Genomic DNA, 13,744 nt, shown 5'->3' with positions numbered 1-13,744 from the left:
TCTCACTCTCTGACAAATGAATAAAATCTTTTTAAAAAATTAGATCTAGACAGTTGAATATGTGCATGTGTGCAAGTATTGGCAACTCCAGTGACCAAAGATAATCTGTCCTCCTTGCCATTAGGGTAAAGAGTTATTGGCACAAAGTGGTCTGTTTCCTAACTCATGGGTATGTGGCAGTTGTTTCTGCTCAATGCACATGAGTATTCAGTGACCATGGGGTGCTGTGTAACACTATACTAGGTGTTTAGAGTGTGTGAAATGCAGACAGCCCCCTACTGGCAAGCTTTAAATGCCTTCTTTCATATCAACATACCCAGCTGGCTTGCTCTTTGCACTTCTGGACCAGCAGGGACAGATGAAATTCGTATCAGATGGAATAGAAGAAAAAAAAAATCTATCTAGAATGCTCTAAATATATTATTCTATTCCAGAGCTTTGAAGAAATTAAGAAATCCAGGGTTCCACCTCAATATTTATATAAGGTTTATACTGTTTCCCCATATAGAACACCTAGGCTTTTAACAAGATGATTCATAGGTCAGAACCAAGATGGATATTAAATTCTTTAAGGTAAATGAAGAGTGGGCATGACAGATGTCATTCTGAGCACAGACTTATATGAACAAAAAAAGCCACTTTTTCGCATTTCCATTATTTTATAAAAAGCTAGACCCACTCAGAATAAGGCTCACAACCTCTCTCTGAAATGCTGTCATGGTAAGTTTTTCCAGTTGAAATGCAGCTGAGTATCAGGATAAATAAATACATGGGATCTACTACTACATCCTCTCTATTAAGGAAACAACATAGGCACTGAGAGGTAAAGGTGTTATTTCTCATTTCCAGTGAAGGCAAGGAGAGAGACTGAAATCTTCCTTTCATTCTTAAGATAACTACCTTGGGAATTCATAGACCCAGGAAAAACATGGACAAAGTGGGGTAAATCTTAGAGGGTTTCCTAAGCTCGTTGGGCAGAGATAGGAGATGGATCTACTATTGGAAGACTTTTCCTAACAATTTCAATGCATGTATCTTTTCTTTAAATTCTCAGGGGCTTACTTAGGTGCTGACTGTGACAGAAGTTTTTCTCGCATATGGATCTCTCGGTGCTTATTAAGGGCAGAGCTTTTACTGAAGCATTTGCCACAGTCATGACACCCATAGGGTTTCTCTCCTGTGTGGGTCCTATGGTGTGCACGTAAGTCAGAACTCTTACTGAAACTCTTTCCACAGTCAGGACACACATGAGGTCTCTCTCCTGTGTGTATCCGCCGATGTGCACTGAAATGAGAACTATTGTTGAAGCTTTTTCCACACTCTTCACATTGATAGGGCTTTTCTCCTGTGTGGGTTCTCTGGTGAATTATAAGGCTTGAGCTCTGATTGAAGCGTTTTCCACACTCACCACATTGATAGGGTTTTTCTCCTGTGTGGATTCTCCTGTGGGTGATGAAATTTGAACTGTCACGGAAACTTTTCCCACAGTCAAGACACTTGTAAGGTTTCTCTCCAGTGTGGATTCTGCGGTGTCTGATGAGGCGTGCACTCCGACTGAAGCTTTTTCCACAATCAGCACATTTATATGGATTTTCCACTTGATGAGATATCTGATGCATGAGGTGGGAATTTGGAACAAAGTTTTTGCTGTATCTGAGATATTTACAGGGTCTCTCTCCCAAGTAAGGTCTCTGATGATTTAGAACTTTACCTAAACTCCTCTCTGGGAGTGTTGGTTTTCCTCTTCTCTCCCCTGGGGTTGTTTCCCACTGTTGTCCTGATCTACATTCACTCTCACCACCTTTACCCTGAGTAAGATGCCGGGACAGTTTCCTTTCAGACCTTGCAAGTAATGTTCTATGTAGTTGTACTTCCTCAGAAATATCTCGTTTTAGATTCTCTTCATTATCAAATCCAGCCTCAAAACCTGATATAGGAATAGAATTTCAAAGGTTATCCATTTCCTCAATATTATGTGCTGGGGTAAAGTAAGTATCATATTAGATGATTAAAGATAAAAATTAGGGAGCACTAGATCCCCAGTGACTACTACCAATTAGAATTCCAGTGTTTTTACTGCTGTGCTTAGTAACCAATCACATGTTTATCATCTGTTATAGGGGCTGATTAATATATTCTTTTAATGCTTCCTGGATACCCATCATCTTCAGAAAACTCTCTCAGTATAACAAGGAAAACCTACCAGATTTAAGATAGGTCCAGGAGTACCCAGGAAAACCTTGAAAATTTCTATATCCAAAAGAGCTATCTGAGTCCCCCTCCCCTCAAATTCCAATGTATATTGAGAATGAAAACAGGGTAGGAAAATATTTGGTGTCTTTCAAAGAACAGAAGGTCTTCTGAGAGAGAAATTTTGCTAGGAAATATCTCCCTAAAACAGTCTCTTTTCCCTGGAAGAATAAACATTGAGTGTTCCCAAAGCACTACTCTAATGCCCAAGCTAAGCTTTTAATATTCTTCTAAGAGCCAAATACCAGGCTCCCCAGGCCTAAGCTATGTGAATTTGCAGATACTTGGCAAGTTTTCAGTTTGCAAATTGACTTTGAATTCGCAGAATTTTCAGATGTTTCAAATTCTGGATCCCAAATTCCCTAGACGAAATCTGAGAGCAAAGGAATACTGAGCATCAGCCTGTTTATGTTACCCCCTAAAGACAGTATTTCTATCCAGAAGCTCAGTCATGTAAGATGCCCCCGTGAAACAGAGATTTGTTAAATTTAATGAAATCTCAGAACCTTAAATATGTGAGTGTGTATTGTGGGCCTCTGAGAAGGGTAATTTAGCACTTCCTTAACTTACAAGACATTTTTTTAGTGGAACATATTAACACCTCCATGGGACACCCTTGAAGAATGTACATCTGAAGAACTTTTTGAAAAGAAAGCTATTATTTATTAAATACTTACTGTGTGCCTGAGCACTGTGCTAGGTGCTTCACCATAGTACCTCATTTACATCAACTTCAGTGAGGTACATCGTAATATGTAAGCAAACGTACAGGGTTTTAAATAACTTGCTCTGAGTCATTCAGCTGGCTAATGGACAAGAGAGTTCAGATTCACATACATGTATGACTCCAAAATCAGAATTATTCTTCCCACAAGGAGGGAAGCCATAGTGAAGTATTTCTTTTTCTTACACGACAGCTAAGGTTCAAACAGTCCATTCCCTAAGAAATCTCGGACTTCTGCCCAGCTGTGGCTGAAGAGGTTATTCGGTTTTCATAGGTGTGAATAAAGTAGACATACAACTCGTATGCAAGTTTGAAGTAGAGGAAAAAAACATTTAACAAGAATGAACTTTCAAAATCAACTTCATCCCACTATGGGTATACAACATGCTACCTAGGAGATGTTAACTTTCATACTCCCTCCTAGGTAAACTGCCTACTAGCTCAGATGTAGATGAGAGCGAATTTATAAACTTTGCACCCATCAGACTGATGGGTGTATTCTGAGAAGGCAAGGCAGGTGAATAATTTATATCCCCTCTGTGAGCTGCTTTAATAGAAAAGAAACATGGAGAAGAGAGAAGGTGGTCACAAGAATCCATGAGAGCTGGGTGTAGAAGCCAGTCTCCTACTCTTCAGATTGTTGATTTTTCTCCTAAATCCCACTGTCTCCCTTCTGCTACTCAGACCTCAAAAAGTAAAAGGATCTTACCACTGGGGCTCTGGAATAAGACTGGAGCACGGGTCATGACAACCCCCAGGGGTACCTCAGTATCCTCTTCATCATCCTCAGAATCTTCTTCTATGGTCTCTTCTGCAGCCTCAGCTTGCTTCTCAGCTTTGGTCTCACTGGTGGTCTGGGTGGGGCAAGAGGCTGTCTCTTCTTCCTGGCTGTCACTGGGTGGGGCAACAACCCTGGCACTCACCAAAGCATCCATCTCTTCAAAGAAGGGACAGGTCTCTGGTGCTTGGCCATTCTTGACTTTCCGATAGCTGGTCTGTAGGCTTTTAAACTTGGTCCGACACTGCTCTGGTGTCCTTAAGAATCCATATTCCCATAACCGCTCAGCCACTGCTCCATACAGCTGGCTGTTGCGGTGACAGTTCCGGAGGGCTTCGTAGAACTGAGTCTCACTAAGAATTGCAAGGTAAGTCTTTGTCTCTTCATAGCCCCAGTGTACACCTGCCACCAGAAAAGAATTTTCAGCACCACTTAATCCAGGGCTTTATCCTCAGTCCTACCAAGTGTATGATGAAAAACCACCTAAGCTTGGGCTCCTAGGTGAAAAAGTAAAAATACTTTGTTTCCAAAATCTATACAAACTCATTATTAGAATGTTTTGCTTCTCTATATCCCACAGCAATTTCACAGGGACCTTGATTCCTATTTTCTCTTTAGCCATTTAAAAAAAAAGTCTTTCCACCAGATCACTGAAACACTCATTACACTGAGTCAAGAGTAGAGGATGCATTTCCCCATTCTTCTAGTAATTTCTTTGGAATTCTGATCATAACTAGAAAATAACTGGCCAGGGGAATAAGACCTAGTCAATCACTCTCATGAGTCATCCCTAACTATTCTGATCACTCTTTTTCCATCAGCTCTACTTCCTTATGAATTAAGTGTTTCAAAACATGACTCAGGACCCCAAAGAACAGTCTCTTGCAGAATCACATGGTTGCCCATTCCCTATTATGGCCCTTCTTCATTTGCCACAATCTCAAAAAAGCCCAGTAATAGCTAAGACCTGAAGGGCTATTCAGACCTGAAGGGTACAAGGTGAGAGCCTGATAGTCATGCACCTTATCCTTAGGAGAAAAGGTCTGGTGGAAGCTGGAAAGAGGAAGAAAGTGAGAAGTATCTCCTGGCCTGAGCCCATACTAGTGCTGCAGGCTTCCTTTGGGCAGTACGTCAGTAGGATTACAGACTCTGCTCCTTGCTAGTCCCCAGGCTAGAGGGAAAGGTGATTCAAAGAGTTTTCCTCCCACTTGACAGCCACCTGGAGATGCTGCTGCTTCTATCACCCTCCACTCACTGTCAAGTAAAGGAGTTGGGGAAAGAACTGGAAGACAGAAAAAGCAGTGGAAAAAGTTGAACAGATCATAAAAATAATGGCAGCTAGCATATGTGCCATGTCTGTGGTTTACCTACATTTATTCCATTGTCAAAAAAAGAATGAAAGAGAAAAGCATACTGAGAAAGGGAAAAGAAGATAGGAAGATAAGAAACCTGTAACAGAACTGAAGTAACAACACACACATATAATAAAAAAACGAAAAGATCGCTGTTCACAGTGAAACTGCAACTTTAAGAGAAGTAGTCCTGCTGCCACGCCCCTTTTTACAGGTGAGGAAGCAGCTCGGAAATGGTCAGATGACTATCGAAAGTCACCCAAGGTGATTAATAGTCAAGATTAGAAACAAACCCCGACTCATATTCTGGTGTTCTTTCCGTAACAACATGGTTATACAAATTATATCAACAGTAATAAATAATACTTAAAAACAGTTCCATGGGCAAATATTTCAACCAAGTGTTAAACTAAGATTTCTTACTATGTGTGTTGCGAATCTCCTGTAAGAGTCTTAGAAAATGTTTCTCCAACTTTGGGAAGTCCTTCACTATGCTATGCTAAGTGAAAAGGAACACAAAATAAACTGATACTGAGAACTGGGGAAATAATGCAGTTTGTGTACAGTGCTCAATAAGTATTTTCCTTAAACACAGCATAGTGCCAGGTTCTTCTCAGCTGTTAGTGATTTTATAATCAGGAAAAAAATATTTTAATAAAGAAATGGAATGATATTCTTTTAAAGAGCTCTAGAATTTTCTGAGTGTACATATTTAAATTATCTAAAATTACTCCGTACTATTATCTAATTTTCCCACAAGAGAATGAAATACACATAGAACTGAAAAGTGCCTGCCTCTTTGTGTTCTATTTAAGTGACAAAGCTGACAGGCAACATTAGACTTCCTGACTGCACATGCAGTCTCATAACTCCTCAAATCTAATCCCAGAACCCCCCAAAGAAAAGCTTCTTACCACTGGGGCTTCGAAAAAGAACAGGTGCAGTAGAGTTGTCAGGGACTTGGGGAGTGGCCTCCTGGCCCATTTCATCACTGTCCGACTCTTCAGCCACAGCCTCTTCTGCTTCCTCATGCTGCCAGCCCTCTTGCCCTGGCTCCTCTGTCTCAACATCACTGCCCACCAGGCCAGAGTGAGAGGCTGCCTCTTCCAAGCCATTACTGGGCAATGCAATGACTTGGGCACTCATCAGGGCCTCCATCTCTTCAAAGAAGGGGCAGGTTTCAGGTGGGTGACCACTCTTGACTTTCCTATAGCTCTTTTGGAGACCTTTGAACTTGGTCCGACACTGTTCCAATGTCCGAAGGAAGCCATACTCCCGGAGCCGCTCAGCCACAGCCCCATACACTTGGCTGTTTCGATGACAGTTTCGGAGAGCCTCATAAAACTCAGTCTGACTGAGAATTGCAAGGAGGGTTCTGGTCTCTTCATAGCCCCAGTGCACGCCTGCTACCTTCTCATCCTCAAAGCCCCAGTGATCCTGGTCCACCCAGCTTCTTCTCTCTCTCTTGGGTGATAACAGATCAGCATGCATTTGTCTTTCTCCTGTGTGACTGCCTCTTGAGAGTTCCTTCTCCTTGGAGCCCAGATCAGGGGGCTCTCCTTGCTCCAACCTGGAGACCACACCGGATTTAGGAAATGGAAATCCTGCTTGCAGGGAAGCAAACAAAGGATATCACAATTTGGATTGATCATAAAAATACCTCTGAGTTCAGACCTGTCTTTTTTCGAATCCAAGAGGCTTATAAAGAAAGTGTCTAAGGAAGTATTCTCAGAAAGTTCAATGGGTTGGAGAAAGTGGGGGAAATACATAAAACCTCAAGAAAAGAGAATATTTCCAGAGCAGGGTTACAGAGAGGAAAAGGTTCTGTTTGATTGTTCAGAGCAAATACTTCTGTTCCATGTTGTTCCCTAGTTCTCCTCCCCACTTATAGTCTTGGCACTGCTGGGAATCTTACAGGTCTTATAAGAGGTCTTGGTACTGCTGGGAATAGTCACCTCCCATCTCCTATAAGTTCTCCACTTGGCACTAGAGAATTAAACTCAGAGTGATTCCAAGGGCGAAAAGAGTAGGGAAGAAACTTCAACTCATCCATTTCCTTCACAATGCCACCAAGTTCTAAAGGCTTCTCCCATAGGATGTCCTGCTCTGTTCCTTAAGTCCCATCCAAGTCTAGAACCCTTATCCTCTTATAGCCAGATAAATGCAGCAGTCACTGTTCTACCTAATTCCAGGCTCTTGCTTCCTCAGCTCAAACACTATACTGCTGAACCTTAACCTGAGTGCCTCCCATGCACTGTCCATTCATATCAGACTCCTCTCTAGATCACAGCATACTAGTATTCATCACTCTGGGCCTTTCCTGTAAGTCCCTCCTATCCAACTTTAACCCATTCTATGAGAAGTTGAATTTTCCAGAGCCACCCTATGAAGCCTTCCCTACTGCCCTCCCTCATCTCTTACTCTGCCAAACCCCTTTTGTACTCACACAAATTGACGAACAGTCATTGGCTGGCATGGTTTCAATATAGTTCAGTTGAGCACATAATTTGTTTCCAAATAACACCCTAAGCTCTTTGAGAACAGGCACGTTTACTTATTGCAGAGTACCTTGCAAGGTGTTAGAATGCATTGTAGGTGTTCAAAAACTGATTAATTCTGCAAGTCTCTGTTTGGGGCTGAGGACTTGCATCTGGATTGCTAAACAGAGACCGTTACAAATGGCTGAGAAGGCTAGCTTCTTGGATGATAAGATCAGAATTCAAAACAACCTTAACAAGTTAAAGAAACGATCAAAAAAAACCCAAACAGATAATAGAGAATTCAAGTGAGAACAAATAAGAAAAACAAGTTCTACAAAATCAAATACAACAATAAGGAGTAGGCACAAAGACAATGGGGAAACCGATAAGAGTCCTGAAAGTTACCAAGTAAACAATAATCACCAGTTAGTAGAGCTTTACTAAAAGAAAGTGTAGTGAAATTCTCAAGTAAAATTCCTACTCTGCCTCTGCCTACCAGACCCTCCCTCAAATAATATAATTTAGTTCTCCACAATTAACTAGGTATTTGGAAGACTTCATTTCCAAAGGAGAATAACAAAAACTTAATAGGTCTAAAGAATGGAGCTTCTGGGGCGCCTGGGTGGCTCAATGGGTTAAAGCCTCTGCCTTCCGCTTGGGTCATGATCCCAGGGTTCTGGGACTCTCTGCTTAGTGGGGAACTTGCTCCCCTCCCCCACGCCTGCCTCTCTACTTGTGATCTCTGTCTGTCAAATAAATAAATAAAATCTTAAAAAAAAAAAAAAGAATGGAGCTTCTGAGGAATACTTGAAGAAACAAATACAGTTCAATTTGGAGAAAGAAAATGACTAAAAAGAGGCTGTGCCTTCAAGTATACAAAAGAATTTTTATCTAGAAAACACCTAGTATCTCATCATTACCAAGAGGAAATAAAATAGTTCCAATTCTGATAAAAACTAGGAAGTCATCCTCTGGCAGACTTGTTGAAAAAGGAAATACAAGAATACTACACCAGAGGGCTAAACTATGTACCTTCAGGAGGTCTCCAACAACTGCATACTCTACAATTTCAACTCATTTCCTGAAATCCCTTTCCCACTCACTATTCCCAACCCTACTTCCCAATTTAGAATGGTATCCTATCTTCCCATATGAATCTACTCCTCACCGCTCCTTTGAAAAGGTCTGAGCTTCTCCTTTGGGTTCATCTGCTCCTGTGGTCCCAGGTCTGGGCTCCTTGCCCTCTCTTTCTTGGTTACACCCCTGGGCTGGGGTTCCACTGACTCCTGCCGAACACTTAATAACTCTCGTGATGATTTCAGGGGTGTCATCTTCTCCAAGCGCACTTCCTGCCCCTTCACAGAGACTGTGACCTAGAAACAACCCCCATTAATTGTCACTGCAAGGTTATAATAAGGGGCATTCCCAGAGGAGATTATTTAATACCCCAAAAGAGTTCATCCTTTTGGGACCTGGCTAGGTTTGGCAGGGGAGGAGGATTAACAGTGAACATGGGTCTTTCTTATTCCATTAGCTTAGAGCAACTGGAGCTCCAGAAAGAAAAGCTCAAAATAGTAAACCCACCTACAGCTAAAAAATAACTCCCCTTTCTTCCCTTTTAAGTAAAAAACCTGTAAGACTATGAATAACTCATTATGACAGGATAGCAAAGGTACACCCAGGTAGCATCTCCAGATAAGCTCTAACTGAAAAAGTTACCTGTTCCAGGACCCTAAGTTTAACCATCACCAAAGCAGATTGTGCCCCTCTTTAAAGCTGTATATACCTGAATATGGCCCTTTATCCTTGCCCCTTCCCAGTCACACACTTCTGAATTTCCCCTCCCTTCTCACCGAACGTCCAGGTCTTCCAGGCTCTCTTTCTAAATCTTCCACCAGAGCCACTGCCTCCTCTCCACTTTCTGGACATTGCTCCTGTACCCAATTCTGGATCTCCCCAGGTAAGATGGTCAGGAACTGCTCTAGCACCAACAATTCTACAATCTGCTCCTTGGTGCGCACCTCCGGCCTTAGCCAACGACAGCAAAGTTCCCAGAGTTGGCTGAAAGCCTCCCGGGGCCCAGCTACCTCCTGGTAGTGAAATCTCCTGAAGCGCTGTCGGAACGTCTCAGAGTTAGTGCCATTCCCTCTCAGAATGGGTTTGGCCATCATTCACAGCAGAAAGCAGCTTCCCTCCACTTAAGGGTTGGAGGGCTTACACCTATTTTCCCATGTCCTTGGAGAATCACCTGCAGATGAGTCTCTCAACTGTAAGAAGAGTTTCCTCCTAGGGTAGAGAGAGATGGCACTATCAGAAGAAATACACTCACTCATATGTCTAAAGTCTTGCCAAGGGTTGGTTTGACTTCCCATATACTCCACGTGGCCATGTGAGGTTGCACCAACTTAAGGACAGCAAGCCAAACAGCATGAAGGAGACCTTTCAAAAGCTACCATTTCTGGGCGACTTTCAAGGCAGTCCCGGGAAGCAGCAAAGTATAGTCTGCCCTTCTTCCACCTCCCCCCAGACCTGATCCCAGTCAGCTCCCCTAACCAATGTTGCATAGTGAGTTCGAACCATATGGGAGACCTGGAGCTGGAGAGAATCTAAAGGCAAGTCACCCTCTTGCTGAAGGCAACAAAAAGCCTCTGTCCAGCGGGTGGCAGCTGATCTCCCCCAGTACCTCCGCAGTCCTTCCGGGGACCGTTTACATCCTCCCCGCCTCCTCAGACTACACAACTACCAATTCCCACCCGGGACAAAAATCAAGTACTGAATACTGGGTCTTTGTTTTCCCTCACAGCCTAAGTAACCGCTCAGCAACTACTCGGGGAACTACTGACAGGAAACCTCGCGCACTAGGAGGATTGGTTTGGGTTCCTGAAGCGAGGGCCGGTGGGCGTGGGGAGTCACACTGAGTTGGTGGAGAGAGGGAGTCCGAGGGGGCAGTAGTAATGGGTCTCCTGAGGACGAGTTCGGTTGCTGGCCAGGGGTTCCGGGAGCTGCGGGGTTAGCGGGAGCGGGACTCGACTCTAGGAGCGGCGGGTGCGGGATTCCGGCCTCTTTGTCTTCGGTCCCTCCGGCCAGGTCACTCTCGGAGCCGTCGTGCGGTCCCTCCAGAGGCCTCCGACCGAGCTAAGGCGCCCCGAGATCACCCTCCGGCCACCCCAGATAGCGTCTCCTTCTCGGGGTTGCCCCTCAACCCACTCGCATCTCTGCCCCCGGGCCAGCCTCACCCTCTTAGGGTCGGGCCCCAGCCCCGGCTCTCCAGCCTCCCGGTCCAGCTCTGGAACCGGAAGTCCGAGCGGGCGACTCGGGCACTGAGGGCGCATGCGCAAGGGCACTCGGAGATTCCTCCAGCAGAACCTCGGCAGGAGCGAGCGAGTGGGCCCAGCCAAGCGCGGCACACTTCCGGGACGTGTTTGCGCCTATCCCGTAATATTTCCCCTCCGCTCTTCCCGCAGCAGATGTTTTGACACTTGGGATTCAGGACAAATCGCCTGTCCCAGGGGCCTGTGCCCTTGTCGAGAAGGCGGCATTCGCCCCTGCGGTCCCTTGGAGGGACGTTGGAGGTGGGGGCGACGGATATAGGGACTCGAGATCCGCCGTGGGAATGATCCACGAACTGCTCTTGGCTCTGAGCGGGTACCCAGGGTCTATTTTCACGTGGAACAAGCGGAGTGGCCTTCAGGTACAGTCCAGCCCCCTGCGCGGGAACTAGGGAGCGCAGAATGGGCGGGCCCGCGCCAGTACCTGGGGGAGGAGTCTGCGTGGTCGAGGGGCGGGGCTTACAGGGGCAGTGTTCGGGGAGCGAGTGCCTGGGCTGGTAACCCGGGAAGTGCCTGAGGGGCGTTGGCGCGCGGTACTTACCTCGGGAGGGCTGGGCCCGGGCTGGTGAAGAGAAGGCGGACCCGGAAGGAGGGAGCACGCGACCCTGCCTGAGGTTGAGGTGTCTGAGCGAGAGTTGCTGGGGAACTGGATGTGAAAGTGAAGGAGGCGCTTTTACCTGTTTTCACGCTTGCACTGCTTTAAAGTGAGCTTTGAAAACTAGTCCAAATACGTAGCTCTTAACACACTATGTGGGGGTATCCAGTTTTGTTGACTAAAAAAAATGAAGGGTGTTTCCCTCATTGCACCTTTCGCAAGAAATTTCTGCGCTAGAAGAATTTGGAAGGCGATTTTCATATAACCAGGAATGTATGAGGAGGAAGGGCTAGGTACTATATGCATTATCTCATTTAATCTTAACAATCACCTATCTCCATTTCACAGATTAACTCCCTGTATTTGAGCTAGTAATTATTGAGCTTAGTGTTGAACCCCAGGTCTGCTTGGCTCCTGTATCTGAACCATTCTTTTCTACTACTGCTTTCTATAATATTATCCAGTCCTCTCAATAACTTAGTAACTTAGGTATTGTTAGCTGGAATTGAAAAAAGAGCAAACTGAAGCTCGGAGAAATTTATGGTGACTAGTCCTCCTAATGGCAAGATTTGAATCTAGCTCACAAAGTAATGCCAATTCCAAACCAAGCAACATATTCTTAATTATAGAGAATAAACTGGTGGCTACCTGAGGGGGAGGGACATGGGGGAATGGGTGAAATAGGTGATGGAGGTTAAGGGGTGCACTTCTTGTGATGAACACTGGGTATTGTTGCCATATAGTAAGTGTTCAGATATTTATGGAAGAAAAAAAAGACTTCTAAAAACAAAATATTGCGTACGTTCTGCAGAGCATGTTTTTCACAATCAAATAAAGGGGGGAAATGTTATGAATGCCTAATACTGATAAAAATCATTTTATTATAATATTGAATATATGTAAACATTAACCTAAGTATAAACTCAAGCATATTGCTCTTTAAGAACTGTAAAACCAGGGGCGCCTGGGTGGCTCAGTGGGTTAAAGCCTCTGCCTTCGGCTCGGGTCATGATCCCGGGGTCCTGGAATCGAGCCCCACATCGGGCTCTCTGCTTGGCGGGGAGCCTTCTTCCTCCTCTCTTTCTGCCTGCCTCTCTGCCTACTTATGATCTCTGTTAAATAAATAAATAAAATCTTTAAAATAAATAAATAAAATCTGTAAAACCAATTATTTGTTACAAAATAAACAAAACTATCACATGGATAAATTCAAAATAACATTAATGTCTGGTTTCTCAACCTTGGCACTATTGACATTGTACACTGGATAATTCTTTGTTGTGGGAGTGTGTCCTGCTTGTGCATTATAGGATGTTTAGCAGCATCCATGGCCTCTACCCACTAGATGTCAGTAGTACCCCCTGAATTGTGGCAATCAAAACTAACTCCAGACATTTACCAAATGGGGCAAAATTGCCTGATTGAGAACTGGTGATGTAATGTGACATATACTATTGTTTTGCTGAAACTAAATCTCCAACACTGAGTTTAATAATAGTATGACTGCTACAGATCTCTGTTTTGACATCAGTAAGTCTGTGATAAAGAATGCCTGTTCAGGGACCCCTGGGTGGCTGAGTCTGTTAAGCGTCTGCCTTTAGCTCCAGAGGTGATCCCAGGGTTCTGGGATTGAGCCCCACATGGGGCTCCTTGCTCCATGGGGCACAGGCTTCCCCTCTGTTTGCCTCTTCCTGTGCTTGTGTTGTCCCTGTCTGTCTGTCTCTCTCTCTCTCTCTCTCTGACAAATAAATAAATAAGAATGCCTATTCATATAAGTGGGTTGTACCAAATGGTATCAATAACTTCAAAGTACTGTTTGCCTTTTCAGAATAACTAGACCTTGAACATTTCTAAAACTCTGCCAACAAAGCACTGCTCAAAATTCCAGTTTTGATGGGAATTATCACTTGATAACTGTGTAGGGCTGTCCTAATAATAAAAAATTGCTTTCATGTGTTGAGCACTTGCAGTGTGCATAGCTTTACATGTATTAACATTTATCCCCACAATTACCATCTCCTACTTTCTAGATATCAAGACTGAGGCACAGAGAGTTATTATAATATGCCTAAGTTTTCATGCAAGTAAGCAGCAACTCAGGGATTCAAAACTGGCACTCTGACTCCAAATATGAGTTTTGTTTGTTTGTTTGTTTGTTTCAAAGCCACAGGCAGGGCTTTATTGGGGTTATAGTTCTAGCTGAAGGGAGACACTGCACTAAACAGAGTAATTAGGT

The 13,744-nt window shown here is 44.0% G+C and overlaps 2 protein-coding genes across 8 annotated transcripts in view; one reads left to right on the top strand and one right to left on the bottom strand.

Annotated features, from left to right (window-relative positions):
- Positions 1-10,897, bottom strand: ZSCAN29 (zinc finger and SCAN domain containing 29). 5 transcript variants are annotated; one of them, XM_044232321.1, is made up of 6 exons: positions 10,821-10,897; positions 9,438-9,870; positions 8,753-8,957; positions 6,019-6,708; positions 3,684-4,154; positions 1-1,927 (listed from the first exon to the last, which is right to left on the bottom strand). In XM_044232321.1, the coding sequence occupies exons 2-6, from the start codon at positions 9,753-9,755 to the stop codon at positions 1,059-1,061; spliced, it is 2,553 nt and encodes an 850-aa protein (XP_044088256.1). In that variant the 5' UTR covers positions 9,756-9,870; positions 10,821-10,897; the 3' UTR covers positions 1-1,058. The 5 variants fall into 5 exon arrangements, with proteins under 5 accessions (XP_044088256.1, XP_044088255.1, XP_044088257.1 ...); XM_044232320.1 differs by having other exon boundaries at positions 10,428-10,890; XM_044232322.1 differs by having other exon boundaries at positions 10,444-10,890.
- Positions 10,898-10,936: 39 nt separating this feature from the next.
- TUBGCP4 (tubulin gamma complex associated protein 4) overlaps positions 10,937-13,744 on the top strand; it is a 39,296-nt gene continuing 36,488 nt past the window's right edge. For all 3 annotated transcript variants that reach the window (XM_044231689.1, XM_044231688.1, XM_044231687.1), the window contains exon 1: positions 10,937-11,275. In XM_044231689.1, coding sequence (XP_044087624.1) covers positions 11,198-11,275 — 78 coding nt within the window. In that variant the 5' untranslated portion in view covers positions 10,937-11,197. The remainder of the gene's footprint in view (positions 11,276-13,744) is intronic.

The sequence above is a fragment of the Neovison vison genome, chromosome 13, assembly GCF_020171115.1.
Source record: "Neovison vison isolate M4711 chromosome 13, ASM_NN_V1, whole genome shotgun sequence".
Taxonomy (NCBI): Eukaryota; Metazoa; Chordata; class Mammalia; order Carnivora; family Mustelidae; genus Neogale; species Neogale vison.
This window is presented reverse-complemented; position numbering and strand designations above follow the sequence as displayed.